The sequence below is a fragment of the Globicephala melas genome, chromosome 12 (genome assembly GCF_963455315.2).
Source record: "Globicephala melas chromosome 12, mGloMel1.2, whole genome shotgun sequence".
Classification (NCBI taxonomy): domain Eukaryota; kingdom Metazoa; phylum Chordata; class Mammalia; order Artiodactyla; family Delphinidae; genus Globicephala; species Globicephala melas.
The window spans coordinates 11,777,836-11,802,746 of NC_083325.1; the positions used below are offsets into that span (position 1 = coordinate 11,777,836).

The 24,911-nt window shown below is 47.1% G+C and overlaps 1 protein-coding gene and 1 non-coding gene across 2 annotated transcripts in view; one reads left to right on the forward strand and one right to left on the reverse strand.

Annotated features, from left to right (window-relative positions):
- Positions 1-24,911, forward strand: part of MERTK (MER proto-oncogene, tyrosine kinase) — a 113,529-nt gene that overhangs the window by 3,608 nt on the left and 85,010 nt on the right. The window contains exon 2 of the mRNA XM_030837361.3: positions 20,705-21,125. Coding sequence (XP_030693221.2) covers positions 20,705-21,125 — 421 coding nt within the window. The remainder of the gene's footprint in view (positions 1-20,704; positions 21,126-24,911) is intronic.
- LOC115842567 (small nucleolar RNA SNORA70) lies at positions 6,284-6,418 on the reverse strand. The gene has a single exon (XR_004035356.1). It is a non-coding gene; the product is annotated as a small nucleolar RNA SNORA70 (small nucleolar RNA).

Here is a 24,911-nt window from a genome sequence, read left to right on the forward strand (position 1 = left end):
CCTAGGGCTTGGAATGAAAATTAACAGGGGCTGCAGCTCAGGGGCTGAGTGGCCAGTGGGCTGGGCTTCCTGTCCTGCCTAGCTGGCCTCTGGGGAGCCCTGGGGCAGTGACTAACTCTCAGGACCTCAGTTTCCTCACTGGTCCTGTGGGACTCTTTGTTATTTATGGAAGGATGAATGAGCCGGTGTCACATGGTATATGCTTCAAAACTGTTAGCCATTATTACCCATGCTTCCTCTCCCTTCTCAACTCAAATTTTGCGGTAATTGTTTTTCTTAAACAAAAGGTATTGGGGGAAAAGTTTCTTCTTTTCTCACTGAAATAAGTCCTAAATTGCAACTTGAAATACGAGGGCGGACCTATGGGCCGTCCTCCACTGTTCAGAGCGCTCTGGTGGAGGGGCTGTGGGTGTCCACCCCAGAACGCTGAAGTCCTTGCTCTGTGGGACTGTTTTCTATTAGTTCTGCTAGCAAAACCCACGCTTGTCGCCTCAGATGAGGCAGGGCCTGTCCTGACCACTCCCCTCTTCACCCCCCCATCACCCTCACTTGTTGAATTCAGGGTTAACTTAGTCCAGGAATCGCTTCCTGTCATGTGCCTCTCAGGAAGGTATAAAAATGAAGTCCAATTCCTGCTCAGCTTTTCCCACATCACTCTACTCTAAAGTGGGTGTGGTTTTGTTTTGGTTTCATAACTTTTGGGGGGGTTGTTTGAGTGTAAACATCCAGATAATTCCTTTCCTTTTTTCCAGCTAAAACTAGGTTTGCCAAATGCAGTCTTCTGGCTGCAATGGCTAGAGAATGAGGCTTTGTTTCTTAGATGACGTTCTGTGTCTGAGTGGGTGTGTGCAGGTAGTCTTGTAGCAGATAGACCGGACAGGGAGGCCAGGTGCACTCCTGGCTTCCAGATGCTTCCTGCTTGGTGGCAGGTGTAAGCGAGCCCCCCCCGGGAAAGGCCCAGACTCCTCTGCATCCCACACTCTGGGCATTTGCTAACCCCTGACCCAGAGGTAACTTGTTCCCTATCTTGTTCCAGCCCTGCTGCCTCCAACTAAATGCTGAAAATGCAGCGTGGCAGGAGGATCCTGTATGCAGCCCGTCGCAAGAATACCGAGAGTACCTACCAACCCAGCACTTTCTCTTTCCTGAGACTTTTTTTTCTTTGTCTGAAGTGTGGCTGTTGAACCGTATGGAAGATTTTTAACCACAGTGAGAGCCCAGGTCTTCCCCAATTTTGTGAGGCCTGGAAGCCTGTCCCCTCCAGCACCTGGAGCAGCTGGGCAGCCCTCCCTTCTTGGCTACCTTGTCATTCCCACTCTGTCTGGGCCTCTGTCAGCCAGCAGGATCCAGTAGGCCTGGCCTAGCTACCACATCCAGGTCACCTTCTTAGGTCCTGGTGTTTTCAAGTGAAGGAAAGATAGTATGTCTTCAAGAGTTTGTTGAGAAACCTGCACTCCATTCTAAACCATTTTATTTCATCCTTTTGTCCATTTCATCCGCTGTTAATGCCTCTTTCACTTAACGATAAAATGGATTTTCCATGAGTCTTGGGGGTGGCAGGGGTGGTGGAAGGAGCAGGGCAGAGGGGAGAGGGAGAAAAAGAGAGAGAGGAGACATATGTTGACTTTATGTTTGGCCCAATATCATATATGAGAAGTTTTACACCAAAAGCTAAGCATGTTTGAGAGACTTACGCTTGGAGAAAAACCATTGCATTTCATAAGAGCAATGCATAGATATTTGTGGCACCACATTTTATGCTTGTATGTTTCTCCTTGTCCGCAGTCATTAACGGTGTCTTCCGGATTTTTCCCAGTCGATCCCTTCAAAGGTGTTGTCTAGCTTCTGGGGAGCCAGCCAAGGGCCCAGCGGGATCTGATCATCATGGGGTTAGAGCTCTGCCCCAGCTCACTCAGGGAGGGGGCCCATCCTCACAATTTAGGTCTCAGGCTGCCGCTCGACAGTCAGGCAAACACTGCTTGACAGATCCCTTTTCTTTGTAGTCTGCTTTTTGGGGCACGGGGTGGGGTTGGGTGCTCTAGCTACTACAGGCATTCAGGGCCAGTAGACGCCTTAGAATGTGCCTGAGCTCTGGTCCTGCCTCTCCTTGGACATACAAAGGAAAGCCTTGTTTATTTTGGAGACGAGATTGTTTTACTACTGTAAGCCGTGGGGCTTTTAAAAGCTACTAATAGAAGACCGATTTCATTATTGCTTTAGAAAATGATCTTTTTACCAGTAAGGACAGGCTGTCTTCGTGGAGGATATTAGAACATAGACTCAAACTTGCTGAAAGTACTCTTCTGTCCCTGCGCTACTTAGTGAATGCACAGCGAAGTGATGAATATTCATGGGCTCCCAAGGGTGGCCTGTCTTCGGAGGCCCGTTTTCCACTCGCTGCAGTTCAGGGCAGGCTGCCTCCACGCAGGAAGTGAAAGCAGCCTGTAAGCCTTTTTCCAATTCTGGCACACGATTCAAAGATTTGTGGATGAAAACAATGTCCTTTGAAAGTTTGGGGACCAAGAAAAAAAGAAGCTCTTAGATTTAGCATGAGATCTCAAGCATTAGTTTAAAAGAAAAATAACCACTTTGAGAGTCTGAAGATGTAAGTCCTCATCCCAGTTTCAACGTGCAGGGACAGCTGGGGTGCGATGCTTCGCCTTTCTGAAATTCCACATCTCCGTTGATTAAATGGCGTGGGGGGCGGGTTGCAGATAGGTGATTCTGGGGCCCCTGGTGGGTAGAAAATGGATTGTATCTGAAGGAGACAAGTGGGCTGGGATGTTTTCTCATCGTGAGGTTCAGACATGGTGCCTTCCATGAGTGTGATGCCGCCAGGCCCCAGCCCTGCGCCTGACGCTGGCAAAAGGAGTGCAGGCATCAGCCCAGAAGTGGGGCTAGAGGCAGTGTGGGGTATTTCTTAAAAATGAGTCATGCCAGTGGCTTCTTTACTGTGGGAAGTTGCCCTTCCCCGCTGCCTGGGCTGTGTCCCCATGAAGGACCCCCTCCAGCTCTATCTGGGGCAATAGAATAGTCTGGAAACACGGAGGTGTATTTCTGAGGATACTGGACCTGCCCAAACAAATGACAATATGTTAGGTCACAAATTAAGTCTCAATACATTTAGAAGGATTTAAATCATACAAAGTGTGTTTTCTGGGGATTCTCTGGTGGCGCAGTGGTTGACAGTCCGCCTGCCGATGCAGGGGACACGGGTTCACGTCCCGGTCCGGGAAGATCCCACATGCTGCAGAGCGGCTGGGCCCGTGAGCCATGGCCGCTGAGCCTGCACGTCTGGAGCCTGTGCTCCACAATGGGAGAGGCCACAGCAGTGAGAGGCCCGCGTACCGCAAGAAAAAAAAAAATGTGTGTTTTCTGAACACATGGAATGAAGTTAAAAATTAACAATGGAAGAAATTTAAGAAATCACAAAAGTAGAAATTGAACAACACTACTAAATAACGAATGGGTCAAAGAAGAAATCACAAAGAAAGTTAGAAAATATTCTGGGATGAATGAAAATGAAAACACAGCAACACTTATGGACTTACGGGATGCATCTAACGCAGTGCTAAGAGGGAAATTTATAGCTGTAAACACTGATATTGGAAAAGAAGATAGCTCTCAAATCAATAACCTAAACTTCCACCATAAGAAACTAGAAAAAGAAGAATAAACTAAACCCAAAGCAAGCAGAAGGAAGTAAATAATAAAAACTAGAGAGGAAATAAGTGAGATATCACTTTATACACATTAGGATGGGAATAACAACAAAAGGCCAGTAACAGAGGTTGGCAAGGATTTGGAGAAATTGTTCATACACTGTCGCTGGGAAGGTAAAAGGGAGCGGCCTCTTTGGAAACAGGGTGGCAGTTTCTTCAAAGGTTAAACATGAAGTTACTCTATGGCCCAGCAATTCTCCTCTTAGGTGGATATCCAAGACAAATAAAAAATGTGTATTCACATATACAAACAACAACAAAAAAGTCTAATTATTCAATATTATGATATAATTTTATATTTAGAAATTTAAAACTCTTTTATTAAAAACATTGTAGAATGTTAAGCTCCAAAGCATTTTGGCTGCAAGAACCAGGAGAAAGTCAACTAGGAAGCATTTTCACAATACAGAAGCCCAGGTCCCACCCAGGACCTATGGACTCCATCTTTGGGGTGTGACCCTGTCCTGCGTGGGTCCAGGCCGTTGTGTGCCACATCTCTTGTTACGCTCCATGGATCCAGTGTGTCTGATTCTGGAGGAGGGGTGCAGAGCCTCACACCACCCCCTGGACTCCTCCCCCCAGGGCATGTATCAGAACCTGGCCGCTGAGGGTAAGAATAAAATAGTTATGTTTATCCAGGGAAGGCAGCAAGTCTGGGACTAGGGTGAGAGCTGTGAGGCTGGATGATTCCTCAAGCCAAGTGCTCTTATTGAGACAGGAAGGGGGCAGGGCACACAACCTTTAAAAGAATGACATAGCCCTGGAGGACATGACATAAACTGGTTAGAACCAACTAGGTCCAAGATGGCAGACGAGTCGACTTCCACTAGACTTTGAGCCTCATTACACACTCACGGTAATACATCAGCCAAATGACACACCCACAGGAGTCATGACAGTGCCCCGGTCAACCGTAAAATGTCAAAAAGTGGGCAGTGACCCAATTCCTGGAAATCCGCACCTTCCCCAAAATAGTTGCAATAATCCGCCCACTCATTAGCCTATGAAATTACCCACCCCTATGAAAACCAACAACCCCCAGACCCTGGCATCTCTTGCCTTCTGAGACGGCCCACGCTCTGTCTGTGGAGTGCGTTTCTCCCTGAATAAACCTTCTTTCACTTTACTATCGCTCACTCTTGAATTCTTTCCTGCGTGAAGCCAAGAACCCACACTTGGCGGCCCATCCCAGGGACTCGCCCGAGACCTGGGACGAGACCATCCTCTTGTGCCCCACTCTTTTTCCTGCAACATTATGATTTTGGGACCTACGGGTGGAAAAAAGATTCAAGGAGGGTTCCCATCATTCTTGTCAGGTGGGCCGGCTAGTAAACAGAAAGGCCTATCTTTCTCTTTTTACCATCACATTTTTTTTTCTTACCTACTCTTTTATTTACATACTCAAATCTTGCGATGAAATATTTAGGATACACAGAAGAATATACAGGAATAAAACTCACCTCTGTGCTCACCACTCAGCATCAGAAATCAGACATGAGCGGTACAGTTGAAGCCCCCCACTGCTCCCCTCTCTAGTCTCATCCCTTTGCTCCCCTCCTCCTGGAGAAAAGCACTACCCCCTCCCCGCCATCGGTGTTTTAATTCCCACTCATCTCTCTATCCTTTGATCACGCATAATTATATTGGTAACACTGTAGTGTTACCATGTCCTTGGGGTTTACGTTTGTTTGCACGTTACAGAAAACCTCGCTTCAGCGGCTCCACCAAAGGGGACATCAACTGGGAGTCCTACCATTCATTTCAGTTTTGACACTTAACTGCCTAGAGTGAGCAGAGCCTCCACAGGTTAAAGGCTCAATCCCGTAAGACTGCCTCCCCGCCAACACCCACTTCAGATACCAGCTCAGATGGAGTGTCCAGGCTGCCCACACTTCTGCCCAGCTGACTATAAATTCAGAATTCCCATGGCCTCCTCTCCCCCTCAGGTTTGATACTTCGCTAGACTGATTCACAGCCCTCAGTAAAGCGCTATCCTTAGGATTACTGTTTCATTATAAATGATACAACTCAGGAACAGCCAAATGGAAGAGACATATAGGGCAAGGTATGTGGGAAGGGGCTCAGGGCTTCCATGCCCCCTCCGGTGTACCGCCCTCCCAGCTCATCACCAACTCAGAAGCTCCTCAGACCTTGTTGTTTAAGCCCTTTATGTGGGGTTTTATGACACAAGCATGATGGTTTAAGTCATTGGCCATTGGTGATTAAACTCAGTGTCCACTGTCAGAGACGTATTTGACCCCGAAGGCATCTGGGATGAGCCACTTTTCTGTCACCATATTTTGCAATTCATCCGCATTAAACTTAGTAAATCCCCGCTTCTTGGGGATGTGGATTTTCTGGAGGCCGGGGAACTTGAACTTGGCCCTGCCGAGGGCCTCAGTCACGTGCTCCTTGTTCTGCCACTTGGTGTGGATGGACATTATGACCTGGCCAGTGTGGCCACTGGCCACTGTGCCCTGGGGCTTTCCAAAGGCACCGTGCATACCTGTCTGGAGCCTAGATTGGAGTTAGCATGCCAGACATGAATGTCCACTGCAGAGGGCTGTCTCCAGGGTCCCTTAGAGCAACCCGTACAGGCAACAGGCTGCGTGTACTTCCGAGGAGGCTGCTGTTTGCATCCACTGCACACTGGGCTCCCATGGGGAAGAGAGCATGGTGGGCTTAGTTGGCTGCAAACATAGTATTTAATTATTATACTTTTGATATCTTCAGAGTCTATAGTGATACTCCCTGTTTCATTCCTGATATTAGTAATTTTTTTTTTTTTTTTGTGGTACGCAGGCCTTTCACTGTTGTGGCCTCTCCCGTTGTGGAGCACAGGCTCCGGACGCGCAGGCTTAGCAGCCATGGCCCACGGGCCCAGCCGCTCTGCGGCGTGTGGGATCTTCCCAGACCGGGGAACGAACCCGTGTCCCCTGCATCGGCAGGCGGACTCTCAACCACTGCGCCAACCAGGGAAGCCCTGATATTAGTAATTTTTGTCTTCTTTTTTTCTTTGTCAGTCTTGCTAGAGATTTATCCATTTTATTGATCTTTTCAAACAACCAGCTCTTTGTTTCATTGATTTTCTCTATTGCTTTTCTTTTTTCAATTCATTTCCTATATTTATTTTCTTCCTTCTGCTTGTTTTGGGGTTGCTTTGCTCTTCTTTCTCCATGTTATGAGATTAAACTACTAAATAAAATTTCCCCTCAAAACTGTGTCAACTGTGTCCCACATATTTTGATACATTGTAATTTCATTTTCATTCAGTTCAATGTATTTTTTAAAAAATTTCCCTGAGACTTCCCCTTTGATCCATAGATTATTTAGACATTTAGTTTGCAAGTATTTGGAAAATTTCTTGTTACCTTCTGTTATTAATTTATAATAATTTCCATTGTAATCAGAGAGTATAAACTGTATGATTTTAGTTCTTTTAAATTCGTTGAGATTTGCTTTATGGCTCAAGATAATGGTTTTTCTTGGTTTATATCCCATCGTCATTGGGAAAGAATGTGTATTCTGCTGTTGTTGGGTGGAATGTTCTATAAATGTAGTCTAGACTCTTTTCATTGGCAATCTCATCAAGTTCTTCTTTATCCTTGCTTATTTTGTGCCCAGTCCTTTGATCGATTGTTGAAAGAGAGATGTTGGAAGTCTCCAATTACAATTGTTGATTTGTTTATGTCTCCTTTCAGTTCTATTGGTTTTTGCTTCACATATTTTGAAGCTCTTTGCTTTAGTGTATACTCATTTAAGACTCCTGTGTCTTCTTGGTAGATTGACTCTTATCCTTACATAAGGTGTCTTACTGTCTCTGATAATTTTCTTTGTTTCGAAATCTACTTTATCTGATGTTAATGTAGGCATCCTGCTTTTCTTTTGGTTAATGGTTGCATGATATGTCTTTTTTCTATCTTTTTGTTCAACTTGCCTATATCATTATATTTGGAGTGATTTTTTTATAACTGGCAGATAGTTGGGTCATGTTTTTTAATCTACTCTGCCATTATCTGTCTTTTAATGGAAATATTTATGTCATTTACATTTAATGTAATTTGTGGTCTATTAGGTGTTGATGTTTTACCAGTTCAAGTGAATTATAGAATCCCTACCTTCTTCTAAGTCCCTTTACCTCCCCCATTTAAAGCATAATTATCTTAAATATTTCCTCTTCATATATAAAACCACATCAGACAGTGTTACAGTTTTTCTTCAACCATCAGATGTAGTTTAGAAAAATCAAGAGGAGGAAGAAATTCTATTGTATTGACCAGTATTCTTGCTTTCTGTGTTTTTTCCTCCCTCCTGATGATTCAGGTTTTCTTTTTTTATTGTTTCTTTTCTGTTTAGAGAATTTCCTTTAGCTGTTCTTTTAGAGTAGGTCTGCTGATGACAAATTCTCTTAGTTTTCCTTAATATGAGAATATTTTGATTTCCCCTTCATTCCAGAAGAATTCTGAGTTGACATTCCTTTTCTCTCATCACTTAGGAAAATGGCCACTTCCTTCTATCCTCCATGGTTTTTAATGAGAAATTCACTGTCATATGAATTGGTTTTCCCCTCTAGGTAAGGTGTCATCTCTCTCTCTCAGTGCTTTCAAAATGTTTTCTTTGTCTTTAGTATTCAGAATTTTGATTATAATGTACCTTGCTGTGGGTATTTTGGGGGGTTATCTTATTTTGGGTTCATTCAGATGTTTAATTTTGTAGGTTTATATCTTTTGTCATATTTGGGGAGTTTTCAGCCATTATTTCTTCAAGCGCTTTTTCAGCCTTGCCATCTTTGTCTTCTCCTTCCAGGACTCTGATGATACAAATGTTAGCTCTTCAGTAATATAGTCCTACAGGTTGCAGAGGCTCTGTTCAGTTTTTTCTGTTGTTCAGATTGGATAATTTTCTATTGCTGTATCTTCTGGTTCACTGATTCTTTCCTCTGCCCCTTCATTCTGCTGTTGAGCACATCCACTGAGTTTTTTATTTTGGTTATTGTATTTTTTAGTTCAAAAATTCCCATTTGTTTCTCTTCTCAATCTTCTCTTTCTTTACTGAGACTTTGCATTTATTTGCTAAGGCTTCCTATTTTATTCATGTGTTTCATATTCATAATTGCTCATTGAAGTATTTTTATGATTCCTTCTTTAAAAGCTTTTTCAGATAATTCCCTGTCATCTTGGTGTTTGTATTTCGTTCAGTTTCAGACAGAATTTTTTAACTGAAACCTAGACATTTGGGGTACTATGAGACTGACTCTTATTTGTCTTTTGTTTTACTTGGTTTTCTCTGAAACGCTCTGGTAGGGGGCCTCACTGCCTGGTGGGGGTAGAATTCCAGGTTCCCCACTCAGCCGCCATTGACATCTAAGTATGGGCTGGTCCTCGTCCTCATTACTGCTGGTCAGGGGTTGGGTGGGAGTTCTGGCTGAGGGAGGGGTAGGCGTGCCTGCTTACTTTCCAACTGTTCCCCACCTGACCTCCACCGACGCTAGGGAGTAGTGAAAGCCCTGAATCTCTACTAGGCTTCCTCTCATACCACCCTGCTGGGGACGAGGAGGGATGCCTTGTTAATGCCATGTGGGAATAAAAGTCGAGGCTCCCCACGTGGGCTTTACTAACGCCAACCAGTAGGGATGAAAGTGCCTGTTCCCTCCTTGACCTGCTCTGATACCACCCAGTGGAACATTTGTAGCACCCCTTCACAGCCTGGGAAGGGTCCAAGTCTAGGCTCCCCACTGATCTTTTCTGGCCTGGGTGGGGATGGGGCCGTGGTTTTTCCTGGGCTGTTTGCCTGGAGGAGAGCAGTTTACTGTTTAAAAGCCTTCTGTCTTGCTGAGGTGCCCTCTCCTAGTCCTTTGACTAGAGATAGCAGGCTTTTGTTGTTGTTTTTTGTCTTTGCCTGTTAGCATTTCCAAATCTGGGACACAAAGGACAAAAGGAGACCCAGGGAATTCGTCACCATGTTGTTCCTGGGTCCTGAGGTCCCTAGTCGGTTTACCATCTGTCCACTCTTCAGGGTTTTAAAAAATGTTCGTTTTATATATCAATATAATGCCCGGTGTTTTTAGGTGTACTTAGTGGAAGAAATAGGGGAAAGTCCATCTACTCTGTTTTTGGAGGGAATTCTGTGCCCTCTGTCACTTAAGAAAGACTTGGACAAACTGTGCTTGCTAAGGTGTTTGGTCTTTAGCGACGGTCACGTTTTAGAAGGAAATATTTTTTCCTGAAAAGAAAGACTCAAATTAATAGGATTTCAGGTATTGGTGGGCTGGAGGATGTGTGTCAGGGGTGGCAGGACAGAGGAGTTAAACTCGGGGACAGAGCGTCTCTCCCGGGTCTTGTGAAAACCATAGCTGGTTCTTGCGGAGAAGCAGCCCCAGATGACCCGGGGACCAGGGGGGCGGCTGCTTCACAACCCTGGCCAGAAAGTGTCCCCTCAGCCTTTCTGTGACCCTTGGCATGCTGCCAAAGGGGAAAGAGAAGGAAAGCCACCCTTGGTTGGGTAAACATATATTCCTGTTTCACTGCAAGAGGCTGAAGGATCTAAGTCAGCATAATCGGTTCCATATGTTGGCCGTTGATAGTCCAGACATGACTAGTTGCACCTTTGAAACCAGGCAGATCAGATGTTTCATGTTATGAAAGCCGTAACTGGCATGGATCGTGTGCGTGCGCAGTGTTCCGTGCGCAGTGTTCTGCTCTGATCTCTGAGAGGAGGAGGTGTTACCTGTCTTCCTTCACAGATGAGGAGACTGAATCTCAGAAGGACAAGGGACTGGCGCCTGGCCTCTGAGTGGCAGAGCTGGGACTGAACTCAGGCACCAGAGTTCTTGTTCTTCCCACGCTCCCAAGCCACATGGACTCTAAGCATCAGGTCTAAACCCTCAGGAGCGCCCCCCCCCCCCAAGATGATTTGGGCCACCGGATGGATCCATTCCCTAATTCTCTAGGAATTAGATCTGACCCTAATTCCTCTAGAATCACTAGAGGAGGTTTTTTAAAATCCCGAGATGCCTAAGCTGCACTGCTGGCCAGTTAATTCAAGCTCTGGGTGAAACCTAGGCATCAGAGCTTTAAAAGCTTCCCTAGAGATCCTGATGTTCTGCTGGGTTTGTAATGAAAGCACGGTGGAGAGTTAGAAAATGATGGGAAAGAGTCAGTCAGTCGCAGTCTGCTGGGGAAGCTTCTTTTGCAAAGCACTTCTATCAAGAAACAGTCAAATGGGGCTTCCCTGGTGGTGCAGTGGTTGAGAGTCCGCCTGCCGATGCAGGGGACGCGGGTTCGTGCCCCGGTCCGGGAAGATCCCACATGCCGCGGAGCGGCTGGGCCCGTGAGCCATGACTGCTGAGCCTGCGTGTCCGGAGCCTGTGCTCCGCAACGGGAGAGGCCACAACAGTGAGAGGCCCGTGTACCGCCAAAAAAAAAAAAAAAAAAAGAAACAGTCAAATGCTCAAGTCAGAAAGTGGGGTGCAGGCTGAAGGGGGTTATGGGGTCTGCCTAAAGCCCTTTGAGTTCCTTGGAGCTTCTGCTAAAGTGTGTGCACAAGGCCAAGCAAGGGGGAGAGGCACCTGTGGGGCTCCAGTCTTTTTTTTTGGAGCCAATGCATTCGGGGGCCAGGGGGAGTGAGGAGTCACCCTGATAATCATGCGTTTGGCTCAGAGGCCCGAGCCGCCGCACATCCTCCAGGTGAGGGCACAGAGAGGTTGGCTAGCTTGCTTGGTGTGTTGGGGTCCCTGTTTGCCCCTCTACACCCCTTCCTCATCCTGCTCTAGGCCCCAGGAGGCCAGCCTAGGGGGAGGGCGACAGTGAACTCCCTGGGCACCGGCTCCAGCTGGTTTGTGCTAAAGGATACTAAGTTGCATTTACTTAACTAAGTATAACCCACATAGGCATTGTTTATCTGAAATCCAAGTGTAAGTGGGGCATCCCATTTTTTATCTGGCAACCCGGTGCCCGCCCACCGGAGCCTGTGTAGAAAATCTGACTCACCAACACCATGTTTTATACCAACCCCACTTTTTACCCGGTGCGGGCATCTCAGTGGTTCACTGTCACCTCTGCTTTCTTCTGCTGAGGCTGTGACCCCTCCAGACACATGCAACCCACCAATTACTCCCCCTTGTTTCCGGTAAAGCCCCTGCCGGGGCCCCTTCCCTCAGGTCAGCTCTCGGTTTCTGCCTGCACTTTTCCTGCACTAGGTGCATTTATCCCGTGAATGGCCCTTCTTCTTCTTTTTTTTTTTTTTTGCGGTACGCGGGCCTCTCACTGCTGTGGCCTCTCCCGTTGCGGAGCACAGGCTCCGGACGCGCAGGCTCAGCGGCCATGGCTCACGGGCCAGCCGCTCCACGGCACGTGGGATCTTCCCGGACCGGGGCACGAACCCGTGTCCCCTGCGTCGGCAGGCGGACTCTCAACCACTGCGCCACCAGGGAAGCCCCCTTCTTTTTAATTCTCTCCAAGTGGCGGAGTGCTGTGCACTCAAGTTAATTTTTACCATTTACGATTTGGGGACAATCAGGTCAGGTGATTTCAGGTTGAAAGTTTTTTTTTAAATGTCCTCTCATTCAGTGTTGCTACGCTTTATCAACTGAGAATCCTTTGCGTTTGCATAAAGTGAAATGATTCTAAGTAGACAGTTTCTGCTTGTTCTGGGTTTGGCCTCAGCCATCTTCGGGGGTGAGAGGAGGAGTTTTTAACCAAGTGACAGTGAAGCGCCCACGGACACAATTCAAACATCGGCCTGGGGGGCACACATGGAATGGGGGGGGCTCTGGTCCACAGAACAGCCCTTTCTCCTGGGCGGGGGGGCGACACAGGGTGTGACAAGGGAGAGGGACGGGAAGTGGACACAAACAGGATTCCAGATGCCAAAAAGCCTTTACTATAAACTACAAACCCGCCCCAGAATGGGGCCTTTCTCCTCCCGACCGCTGGGGCCTGCTTCATAGCAGATCCCACCGTGGGCAGCGAGGCCGAGGAACCCTTAGCGCCTGGGCCAAATCCTCCTTCTGCTCCGCGGCGGGGAGCAAAGAACCCCTAGGAGTTCAAGGATAAGTCCTCCCTCGTGCAGCTGCCTCTGGGTCTCCGGATTTTGAGGCTGAACTTCAGAGAGCTCGGCTCATGTCCCCACCTGTTGTGTTGTCTAAGGAGTAGGGAGAACCCGGTGTGGCTCCCACTGGCTGGCACTGCAACCCTGCTGTTATTTGACCCATCCGGCCCAGGTGCTTCTGGTCCTTTCCCAGGTCTTCGGGGTAGTAAAGCGGGCTGATGGCACGTAACACCAGCGTGCACTCTCCCTCCCGCACAGCTGCCGCCCTGCCCAACCCTCCTCTTGCAGCTTAGAGGGACTCCAGGGTCAGGGAGGCGGCATGAGGTTGCCACTCCACCTAATACCCCGGGACCTGCGATTTCAGCAGCCGCTGCTTCCTTTATCCACCTTGGGCTGTGATCCTGAAGCTTCAATAAAAATCTAAAGGAGGGCTTCCCTGGTGGCGCAGTGGTTGAGAGTCCGCCTGCCGATGCAGGGGACACGGGTTCACGTCCCGGTCCGGGAAGATCCCACATGCTGCAGAGCGGCTGGGCCCGTGAGCCATGGCCGCTGGGCCTGCGCGTCTGGAGCCTGTGCTCCGCAACGGGAGAGGCCACAACAGTGAGAGGCCCGTGTACTACAAAAAAAAAAAATCTAAAGGAGCTCATGCTGGGAAAGAGTGGTGAAGACCAGCCCTGGAGAGATTCCTTAGAGCTCTCTTTAATGGTTGCATCGATGCCCACCTAACAGAAAGGACTGGGGGCGGGGGGGTCGCAGTTCTGCTGGTGAAAAGTGCTTTCTTTTGCAAAGCACTTCGACCAAGAAGAAGTCAAATGCTCGAGTCAAGAAGTGGGGTGCAGGCTGAGGGGGGTTACTTCACAGACTTGAAGTATGCTTTTGCCTCTCATTCATGGGTGGCAATTATGCTGCTCCAGTGTTGCCATTCTCCATGCATTGTCTAAGACAGACCTTACCCATTAGTCCCAGCGCTCATTCCCACAAGGCCCAGAAATTCCTCCTTGGTGTGGTCAAAGGCCGGGTTCAGATGCAGGCCAGTCACAGCAGCAGCTGGTGTCTGTGGAGGCACTGATCATCTGATCGTCTCCCACCCCGCCGGGTACTCCTGTCCTTACAGGGGGTCAGAGCATGACAGAGCTTTCCTGAGGTCATGGGTCAGGCATCCAGGGACTGGGTGGGCTTTGGCTCTCCAACCACAGAGTTGCTGGCCAACACCCAAGCATCACTGCCCACCAACCCGTCTGCCATCATGCACGCTCCGCAAGCACTCAGCAAATATTCATGGATTTAAGGGTGGGATGCGCTACTCGAGCACACAGAAAATCCCTTACTTTTAAAATTTTATTTTATTGAAATATAGTTGATTTACGATGTTGTATTAATTTCTGCTGTACAGCAAAGTGACTCAGTTATACACATATAAATACATTGTTCATATTCTTTTCCACAATGGTTTATCACAGGATACTGCATATAGTTCCCTGGGCTATACAGTAGGACCTTGTGGCTTATCCATTCTGTATATAATAGTTTGCGTCTGCTGTTCCCAAACTCCCTCCCAATCCTTCCTCCCCCGCCCGCCCCGTGGCAACCACAGTCCGTTCTCTATGTCCTTGAGTCTGTTTCTGTTTCGTAGATATGTTCATTTGTGTCCTATTTTAGATTCCACATATAAGTGATATCATATATTTGTCTTTCTCTGACCTACTTCACTTAGTATGATAATCTCCAGGTCCATCCATGTTGCTGCAAATAGCATTATTTCATTCTTTTTTATGGCTGAGTAATATTCCATTGTATAGATGTACCACATCTTCTTTACCCATTCATCGGTCGATGGACACTTAGGTTGCTTCCATGTCTTGGCTATTGTGAACAGTGCTGCTGTGAACATAGGGGTGCGTGTATCTTTTTGAATTAGAGTTTTCTCCGGATATATGCCCAAGAGTGGGATCGTATGGCAGCTCTGTTTATAGTTCAGAAAATAGCTCCTTCCCTAGCATCCCCTCATTGACCAGTTTTGAGTCCGAGAGGCTGTGGTCCTCAGTATCTGCCCCACCGCAGCTGCAGGTGGTTTGGGGAGGAGATGCTGCTGCAGAGGCCTGGCTACAGACCCACCACAGTCCCACTCCCAGCCACAGCAGTGTCCCTGCCTGTGTCACACCCATTTGTTCTGTAGGTGTTTGCTGCATATCAGCTCCGTGCCAGGCATCAGGCTGGGTTCAGAGGATACCGCCTCCAGCCCTCAAGGAAGCTGCTGGCAAATTTGTTCAGAAAAACAAGGCAAACCTCAAACAATGGACCATAGGTCTAATCACTTTATTCGTTGGCTGAAGAAACATTTGCTAATCATATCCCATGGGCCTGTCCCCGTGCTGAGCACTGGAGGAAGATGATGGTAACACAATCCTTGTCTTTATGAAGCTGGCCTTGGAATCTGGTCAAGGCCTGGGTGGTCATTGGAAACACAGGGGCACACAGCAGGGGCGCTCCACGACCAACTCCAGGACTGGATGGATGTGGCCCCCTGGGGTGGGCGGATGAACTGCTGGAACATGTGGACAAGCTACTCTTGGACCTGAGTGGGAGGCCATTTATCCAAGTTGTTCAGCTGCATTTGCTTGTGAGGCCAAACTTCCCACTTTAGCCTCTGTCCCGTCCACATGAGAAAATAACCGTGAAAGAAGATGGGAGTGGGGAAGAGAAGGGGGAGATGTCTCATGAATTCCAGCGGCAGCCTGCTTTTCCACGTGTGCCATGGAGAGAGGACCAAATTCTCATTAAGTCTCTGGCTGTGGGCTTTTAATACACCTCTGACTCTGGCTAAAAACATTGTCTCCACAATGGGGATCATCAAACAGGCCCACCACGTTTGCTCTTGTCATTTTGAAAATGAATTAACAAGAACACGTTAATAAAAAGTAAAAGTTTAAAAGATTTTTGGTCTGATCGCATCCTCCTACTGTCACTACCTTGCCCCACCAACAAAATAATTTTAAAATCTTCCACTTCTGTGAGGAAAAACAGGGGGAGGGACATTATACAACTGAAGTGTTTTTCAGAACACTGAAAAATTAGCAGCTTAACATGTAATTTCTAATCGATCATTGCTCTGACTTTGGGGTCCAAAACCTTGGAATCGTTTTCATCTTGCCTTTTCCCACATTATCCGTATTCAGTCAAGGCCCCCATATACAGCTGGCGAGGTTATGCACTGCACAGCACATACTGTAAAGCACTGTTTACACTGAAAACTATGCGGGGCGACACCCCATCCCAGCCCCACTCCTTGCCAAAGCTGCACAGTGAGAACCTCACCAAGCATGTGTGGTTGTCCAGCCCTCAGCGTCAACCCCTGTAGATCAGCAGTTCTCAAGTACTGGGCCGTGGCAGGTTCTACTGATACAAAGAGAAAGTAATAGAAGTAATAACGTTTACTGAGCGCTTACTATGAGCCAAACATAGTAATGACTCCTTTATTCCTAACCGCAACCCTGGGGGACACCATTATTATTACATCCCCATTTTCCCTATGGGGGCCACGCTATCCAAGCAATGGCCAGGATAAAGCTGCCAGGTGTCCACTCCTGAGAGCTGCCCTGTGTTACGCCCTTCCTAAACATTTGGTGTCAAACTGACGTATCTTTTTTTTTTAATATATATATATTTTAATTATTGAAGTATAGCTGATTTACAATGTTGTGTTAACTAATGCTGTACACCAAAATGATTCAGTTATACCTATATATGCATTCCTTTTCATATTCTTTTCCATTATGGTTCATCACAAGATACTGAATATAGTTCCCTGTGCTACACAGTAGGACCTCGTTGGTTATCCATTCTGTATGTAGTGGTTTGCATCTGAAACTGACCTTTCTTTTTGACGTGATGGCAGTACTCGAGGACACTGTTGGGATCAGCCCCTCTTCTCTTTCCTGCATCCTTCCTGCTACGTCCTGGCCCCTCCCGTAGTTAGGGCTCCGATACCTTCCTGCCGTGTTTCCTACGTCCTGGCCTCCTCCTTCCTCCCTCTCAGGCAGATGTCCACGCCCCAGTCAAGCACGGCTCTCATCTTCTCCCTCCACTGCTCAGAAACCTTCCAGGAATCCCTATTCCCTCCGCGGCGATTCAGGGCTCTCCACGTTCAGCCTCATTTTACTGTATCTCTCATTTTTCTCCTAGCACAGAAGCACCACCCTGCAGCTAAACTGGTGTTCCCAAACCATGAGGACCTCTTCCTTTCACTCCAGTTTTCCACCACCTCTGCCCCTTGAAACCCTGTCAACCCTCCCCTACCCCTCCTTTAATTCATGCCCTTACCTATTCATTCAACAAACCTATTTTGAGCACCTCCGAGGAACTGACTACAGTGTGGGGGACTTTCAGTCAACCCGGCAGGGGAGAAAGAATTGAATGAGAAATTACAGATGTTACAAAGGGGAGGGTCCCAGCACCTGACCTGGGAGGTTTAACTAGACAGGGTGGCGGTGGAGAGATCAGGGAAAGCCTCCCACGAGCACACAGTTAGCTGTGTCCCCTCCCCCCTTTAACTCCTGGGACCCTCTGCTGCCTGTCTTCTGGGGCAAGTGCCTTTCCGTATCTCATTAGACAGTCACAGCAAATCTTAGACCTGGAGGTGCTGTTATATAAATATCTGTTGGCAATTCAATCATACTACCAGCTTCTGGCAAATGAAATTGTGGAGATCAGTTACCTTTTAAACCATCCATAGTGATTACGGGGTTTGACTGCTCCCCAGTTTCAGTGATGTCATCTGACTGGATGGCTTTGCCATTAGTTCGTTCAGTGAGCAGCTCATAGTAAACTAACGCTTATACCCCAAACTATAACCAGAGGTTATCTTGCACGGTTGGGATGACAAAACAGGTTTCCATTTTATACTTTCTGTGCTCCCATAAATATTTGAACTTTTTACAACAGACTTGTGTTACCTTTATAATTAGAAATGCTCAATTTTTTTTTAATATTTATTTATTTGGCTGCGTCAGCTCTCAGTTGCAGCGTGCGGGAACTTTCATCGTGGTGCGTGGGCTCTTCCCTGCAGCGTGCGGGGCTTCTCTCTAGTTGCGGCAGGTGGGCTCCAGAGTGTGCGGGCTCAGTAGTTGCAGCACGTGGGCTCCCTAGTTGTGGCTCACGGGCTCCAGAGCGCACAGGCTTAGTTGCCCCACCGCATGTGGGATTTTAGTTCCCCAACCGGGGGTTGAACCTGTGTCCCCTGCATTGGAAGGCAGACTCTTAACCACTGGAGCACCAGGGAAGTCCCAGGAATGTTCAGTGTTTTTAAGGAAATTAAACAAACCAAAGGAAGCATCATTTGTTTCTCCCACTCTACTTTTTTACCTTATATTTAACACACAAGAAAAAAAAAAAAGTTATTTGGACAAAACCCCTGACTCCCCACCTCAAGAAATAGGAAAGACTGCAGGTAAGTTTGCCTCCAAGAGGCAGAGGTGAACTGTAAGTGCTTTGAAGCCTGTAGAAAAAGAGTGTTCTGAGCAGGGTCTACAGGCATAAGATAAATAGCTAGAGCAGCCATTACTGCAGAGGGATCCCCAAATCAGACAAGATGGGGAGCATCCATTACTGCAGAAGGGACCCCCCAAATCAGAGAAGATGGGCTTCACCTCTTCCTACCATCCCTGTACATAAAGTTTGCCTGGCGTGGGGACGACAGGAGAGGCAGGGGCCCCTCTCTGCAGAATCACCCTGACCTCCACTCCTTGGAATAAATCATCACTCCCATCACAGCACACTAATCTGTCTGGACGACTGAGCTCAAGGCCAGCCAGCAGCCGGCCCACAAAGCCCTCCCCCAGAGCCTGCAGAGAACCCCTGCACTCCCAGAGCCCCTGAGATCTCAGCCTCAAGGACAAGCAATGAGCTCTCCCTCGTTTCTTATAGTGAAACCTCTGGTCCTCCAACCTGGCATTCACCCCGGATGCAGTTCCCAAATGCAGCAACTGGGAGAGTTGACCTGGTTGGGGGGAGAGAGCTGGATGGAGAGGACTCCCTGGCAGGAGCCCCGGCCCTCCATTCAGGGATAAGTGTGGTCCAGAGTGACCTGCAGGGAGGAAGCCAGAGGTATAAATTCTCAGATCCCCGCTTTTGCCCCCAAATCTGCTTGTACCTCCATTCACCCAATAAGTACTTAACTGAATCCTTATACTCAAAAACATTCTTTAAGATTTTTTTTTTTTGATGTGGACCATTTCTCAAGTCTTTATTGAATTTGTTACAATATTGCTTCTGTATTATGTTTTGGTTTTTTGGCCGCGAGGCATGTGGGATCTTAGTTTCCCGACCGGGAATCGAACCTGCAGCCCCTGCACTGGAAGGCGAAGTCTTAACCACTGGACCTCCAGGGAAGTCCCTATACTAAAAATTACTTGTTGTTTATCTGAAATTCAAGTTTAACTGGGTGTCTTTTGTTCTTGTTTGCTAAGTCAGCACCCCCTGCACACTCACACTCAGGAGCGCAGGAAGGAATGACGTCCTGAGCATGACAGGAGGCATGAGGTGCCTCTGTGTACCCCCATCACTCACCCACAAGGTGCCAGCCTGTGTCTCTCCTCCCTGCCTGTCTCACCACCCGTGGTCAATGTATTTGAATAAATTACAACTAGTATAGAATGTACGTTCCAAAAATGCCATTAAAACTAAAAGTATGGGCTTCCCTGGTGGCGCAGTGGTTGAGGGTCCGCCTGCCAATGCAGCGGATACGGGTTCGTGCCCCGGTCCGGGAAGATCCCACATGCCGCGGAGCGGCTGGGCCCGTGAGGCGTGGCCGCTGAGCCTGCGCGTCCAGAGCCTGTGCTCTGCAACGGGAGAGGCCACGACAGTGAGAGGCCCGCGTACCACAAAAAAAAAAAAAACTAAAAGTACAACTGATGTGAGCCTATATTTTTAGAAATTCTTGTGGGTCAAATGAAATCAAAATATTTCCAGGTCTATTCCTGCAGGCAAGCATTTTGCTGGAAGCGCCAAGTCATTCTATAGCTGGTGACATAAGCACATGTTGATTTCTTTTCCCCCATGCTTAGGGTGGGTCATGCTGAGGCACAAGAATTGTAAACTCGCCCCTTTGTGACCAGTAGCAGCCTTTGCAAGACTGTTGGCCAAGCATAGTCTTGTGACTGAGAAGACAGTAGGAAGGTGATCTCAGGCGCCATCACCTGCCTGCCATGCTGGTGAGATGGGTGTGAGGGATTTGGAATGAGTCACGAATTTCAAAAACTGGGTGAGGGTCTTCCCTGGCGGCCCAGTGGTTAAGACTCCGTGCTTCCGATGCAAGGGGCGTGGGTTCGATCCCTGGTTGGGGAGCTAAGATTCCACATGCCACACAGCGCGGTGGCCAAAAAAAAAAAAAAAAAAATGGGTGAAGTGGTCAAAAGATACAAACTTCCAGTTATAAAATAGGTAAGTCCTGGCGATGCAATGGAGTTAATGCTGACTGTAGATAATAGTACTGTATCATATATTTAAAAGTTGCTAAGAGGGTAGCAAGAAAAAAAAGTGTCTCACTATGTGTGGTGATGGATATTAAGTAGACTTATTGCAGCGATCATTTGGCAAAATATATAAGTATGGAATCACTGCATTGTACACCTGAAACAAATATGTTTTATATATATATATATATATCAATTATGTCTCAATTTAAAAAAAGAAAAAGAAAAAGTTTTGACGGGGCATTATATTTCTTACGTATTCTTTAGAAAGAAGGAAGTAAGCGAATGAATGAACTTGTGAAAGAGAATATTCACACTATTCGTGTGTGTTAAATAAATTCCGCTCATGCTTTCTGAGGACATTCAGGATGCCCGTCACTCTCTCATCATGGCCTATTAAGTTGGGGACCTACTTGGAAAACTCCATTATTTAAAAGGCTAAAAATCCAATCTTCTGTTTTGCAGCTGTCGCTGAGGTGAGCGAAGAAACCAAGCCCAACCCGCTGTTCCCCAGATCTTTCCCGGGAAGGCTGCAGACTGCCCACACACCATTTTCCTTTCTTCACACCAGTGGGTTCCAGCCCACCTCCACGTTTCCACCCATCCAGCCTGGAAGACCGCACACCGGAAATGCAGCTCTTCCCAGAGTGACCTCCGCCAGGTCCACGTCCCTACTGCCTCTTGCGTTTAATCACACGGTTGGCCACATAATACTTTCTGAACACAAAGATGTCAAGTTTAATTGCTCGATCAACATACCTAATATATACCAGGACAGTGCAACTATTTCTTGGTGGAAAGATGGGAAGGAATTGCTGGGGGCCCATCATGCAATTACTCAATTTTATCCAGATGATGAAGTTACAGCAATCATCGCTTCCTTCAGGTAAGTGTTCTTTCTTCCGTTCTTTTAAAATGTTGTTGTGGGGCTTCCCTGGTGGCGCAGTGGTTGGGAGTCCGCCTGCCGATGCAGGGGACACGGGTTCGTGTCCCGGTCCGGGAGGATCCCACGTGCCGCAGAGCAGCTGGGCCCGTGGGCCGTGGCCGCTGGGCCTGTGCGTCTGGGGCCTGTGCTCCGCAGCGGGAGAGGCCACAGCAGTGAGAGGCCCACGTACAGCAAAAAAAAAAAAAAAAAAAAGTTGTTGTTGTGCTTTTGCTGATTCAAAAGCAAAAGGCTTGTAAAGAACTAACAGCCTTCTGTTTTCTGTGTTAGCAACCCCACTGGTCCATTTAGAGGGTAGATTAATAGCTGATTGTATTGCTGATTTCTTTTCTATTGGCTTTTGGCCCTACTGGAACTCTTGGTGATCAAATGCTCTTCCCCGCTGGCCTGTAAGTCCTGTCAAGGCCTGCTGGACTCAAGAGCTCTCCCAGTGGGTGAGAAGAGTGTTCCTGCCTGGTAGGAGGAGACATCTAACTCACCAGGTGGGCGTGGAGCTTGTGAAACAAGGCAGCCCTCCACCCCTTTCGTTTGCCCTATCTCCTCTCCCTTCTCCCTCTCCCAGCACCCCCTGCGGCTGCAGATGTTGCCCTCCTGTTGGGGTAGGAAGGAGGCGGAAAGTGTGAAGTCTGGGGAATTGAGACAGATCTTCGGCCACGTGGCCCCCCATCTCAGCATTCTACTTTGTGTTGGCAGGGGCAGGCCCAGTGAGTTGGAGGGGGTGACGAGGATAAGCCAGGCCAGGACATAAATGTGGAATAATCCATCGTCCCAAGGATTGAGTCCTCATACCGCAGATGCTGGAGACAGTGAGACAGCTGCTTCTCTTCTCACCGTCCCTTTTCATTCTCTACTCTTTCCTCTTAGCCAGGAGGGGTTTTGTTTGTTTGTGTTTATATCAGGACTTCCTGGCATGTACAGTTTTAGAATTAGGTGGACTGTGGTCACTAAAGTTTCTAAATGAATTCGGAGCCCAGCAGCGTTGACTCAATAGGCTTTTCTCTGGGATTCCTCCACTCCGAGTGGAGTCCTCTTTGATCTGCTGTGTTTTTACTTTCTCCAACCTGATGTTTGGGCCCCTTCCAGACTGTGTCATGTCTTCTGGTGAATCATTGTGTGTTTCCTTTTCAGAAAACCACCTCGGGGTTACCATAGACCTGATGACTCCAGTTAGAGTTTAGCGTGTCAACACATTCATAAGATGACCCCCTTTTTAGCATTTTCCAAGTTATCTTTGTCATCATCAAGGAAAAAAAACAATTTCCGCATTTCCCGTTGGTCGATTTAACCTCTGGCTGGGTCTCTCGTGCTGCCATTCTCCGCCAGTGTCAAGACTCGGGTGTCTTGCCCATGGCTATATTTTTTTCTCCATCAACTACAAAACACAGATGTTTTTCCGTTATATAGACACAGCTTCTGATGGGAGAATTAAAATCACCATTTCATAATGAATGAGGTTTAAGGGCTTATAGAAACAAAAAGCTGGCACATTTGTCTCACCCGGGGTCATTTAGGAGGAAAGCACAGCCTTGCTCTCTGGGCTGCGAGTCCCAAGTGGGGGTCCTGCCACCAGCCCCCATGAGACCGTGGGTGAGCCGCTGCATCTTCCCTGGTCTTCTTGCCAAGGAGATGGGTTTGGACTGCCTGACCGGCAGCTCTAGGTGTGCTCTAAGGGGCCATTAGATAGTCAAAAGATTTGGAGAGTTTTTAAACTTAGACAGTGTCTTATTCTGAACTGATGTTTTTAGAGTTCAGAAGGTGACTGGGTGATATTTTGAGAACTTTAGAGAAGAATGTATACTTTTGCATGTATTCCGCTGGACTCTCATAAACTCATTTGGAAGAGAAAAAAATCTTACGTGACCTCCCAACTAAGCAAATTTCGTGATCAGAATTCTTGCAAAGGAGGGACACTCAGCTGAACTGAGTAATATCTGGAACAGCAGTAAGTCCACCATTAGGATATTCTTCAACTTGATTAAAGTAACGTACAGGCAGCACTGTAGCTGTGGGTGATTCAGTGAAGTCTTGATGAAGATTATCAATATTTGTGTCATTTCTTCCCAAGAGAGAAGGATGTTGGAGACCCTAATTTGATGTCTTTTATATGAGGACCCTGAGGTCCTTAAGAGTAGGGTGTCTTGCCCAGGATCACTAGGTAGTAAGCTGGTCATCCTCAACCAGGGAGCCTGATATGCACACCTGCAGTATCCTCTCTTCTCAAATCTTCACGGGCCCTGAGGAAATCCACTCTGGTTCCCAGAAACAGTGAAGAGTTAAACACTAGTTCTAGGTTTTCAATAGATGCCATTTTATCAGGAATTCGTTAGCCTGCAACTTTGCTGGAGTTGCCACTAACAGGGCCGGCATGGACCACGTTTATTTAAGGGAATGTGCAAAAGATAGATGTCCGTATATAGGCAGGGGTCAGAGGAACTATAAAGAAAAACGCAAAGTATTTTAAGTTAGATCACAGAACCATTTTTCTATAAGGTTATTATAATAAAAAAGGACAGAATGGACACGAATTTTGAAATAATTAGGTCTCCAGATCGGGGAGTCCACAGTTTGCACCTGCACTTGTGCTTTAAATACGAAGCAGCTGTGAGTCGCTGAAGCCTGGCAGGATTGCGGATGCTGCGTTTAACTCTCTTAGCCTGATATTGGTTCATGTTTTCTCTTTCATATCATGCAGACCCTTGGCTTTTGCCCGCCCCACACTTAAACTCCCAAACTCCTCATTCTAAACATTAGGATTAGTCACGCTTCTGGTCTTTGATCCTAAAACAAAACCTGTCCCGGTTGAAGGTGTAGTTTAAGAGGCGTGCAGATTTAAAGCACTGGAACTTTCATCTGTTATTCCTTCCACTCTCTCACAGTGGCTATCATAGTGCTTTCCTTTCCAAAGGAAGGCAAGAATGGGATAAGTAATTTACACTAAGGAAAGCTTGAACATTGACTGGTGACATCATTTTGGACACAAGGAATAGAGATTTTGTTTTCAAATCACAACACAGGCAACCGCCCACTAGTTATAAAATCAGCCAGCCTTGCCCTGAACGTCTGGGCATTGAGACACGAAGGACAGACCTGGTCCCTGTCCTCCTGCTTATGAACAGAATGGAGGGGAAGGAAGACTCAAACGTCAAGTGCAGAAGCGCTAAGGTGCTGTTGGTGTGTTTAAGGTAGTGTTGCCATCAGATTTTAAATTTGGCCTTTAGGGGAGGAGGGCCCTGCATCAGGACCAAGGGAAGGACACTTCTGCTGCTCAGGGGGGACCACATCTTGTAGTCAACCCTCAGTTTATTGAAACTAGGTGTGGGAGGGTGGGAATGATAGGAGGAGCTCACGGGCATTTCAGCATGAGTCCCATGTACCCTGGAAAGCTTAAAGGAGATTTGTTTTGGCGTCATGCGTGAGAGTATCCTCAGAAGATTTCTGAAACTACTTGGTCTTAGCTCCTCTATATGTGCATTTTTTAAGTTATTTTAATAGTTACATATGTATTTTGTTTTCATAGTTATATGTATTTTGTTAAATACTTGGAAGATACCAAACAAGTACAGAGAAGGAAACTATGGCCCACAACCCCAAGAAAACTTTTCCAAGCATATAGAACTCTAAGATGCTTGAAATCAAATTAGTATTTTATTACATAGATGTATGTCTTATTTCATGCACTTATCATTGTATGATGAACATTTACCTATATTGCTAAAAGTCTTCAAAATA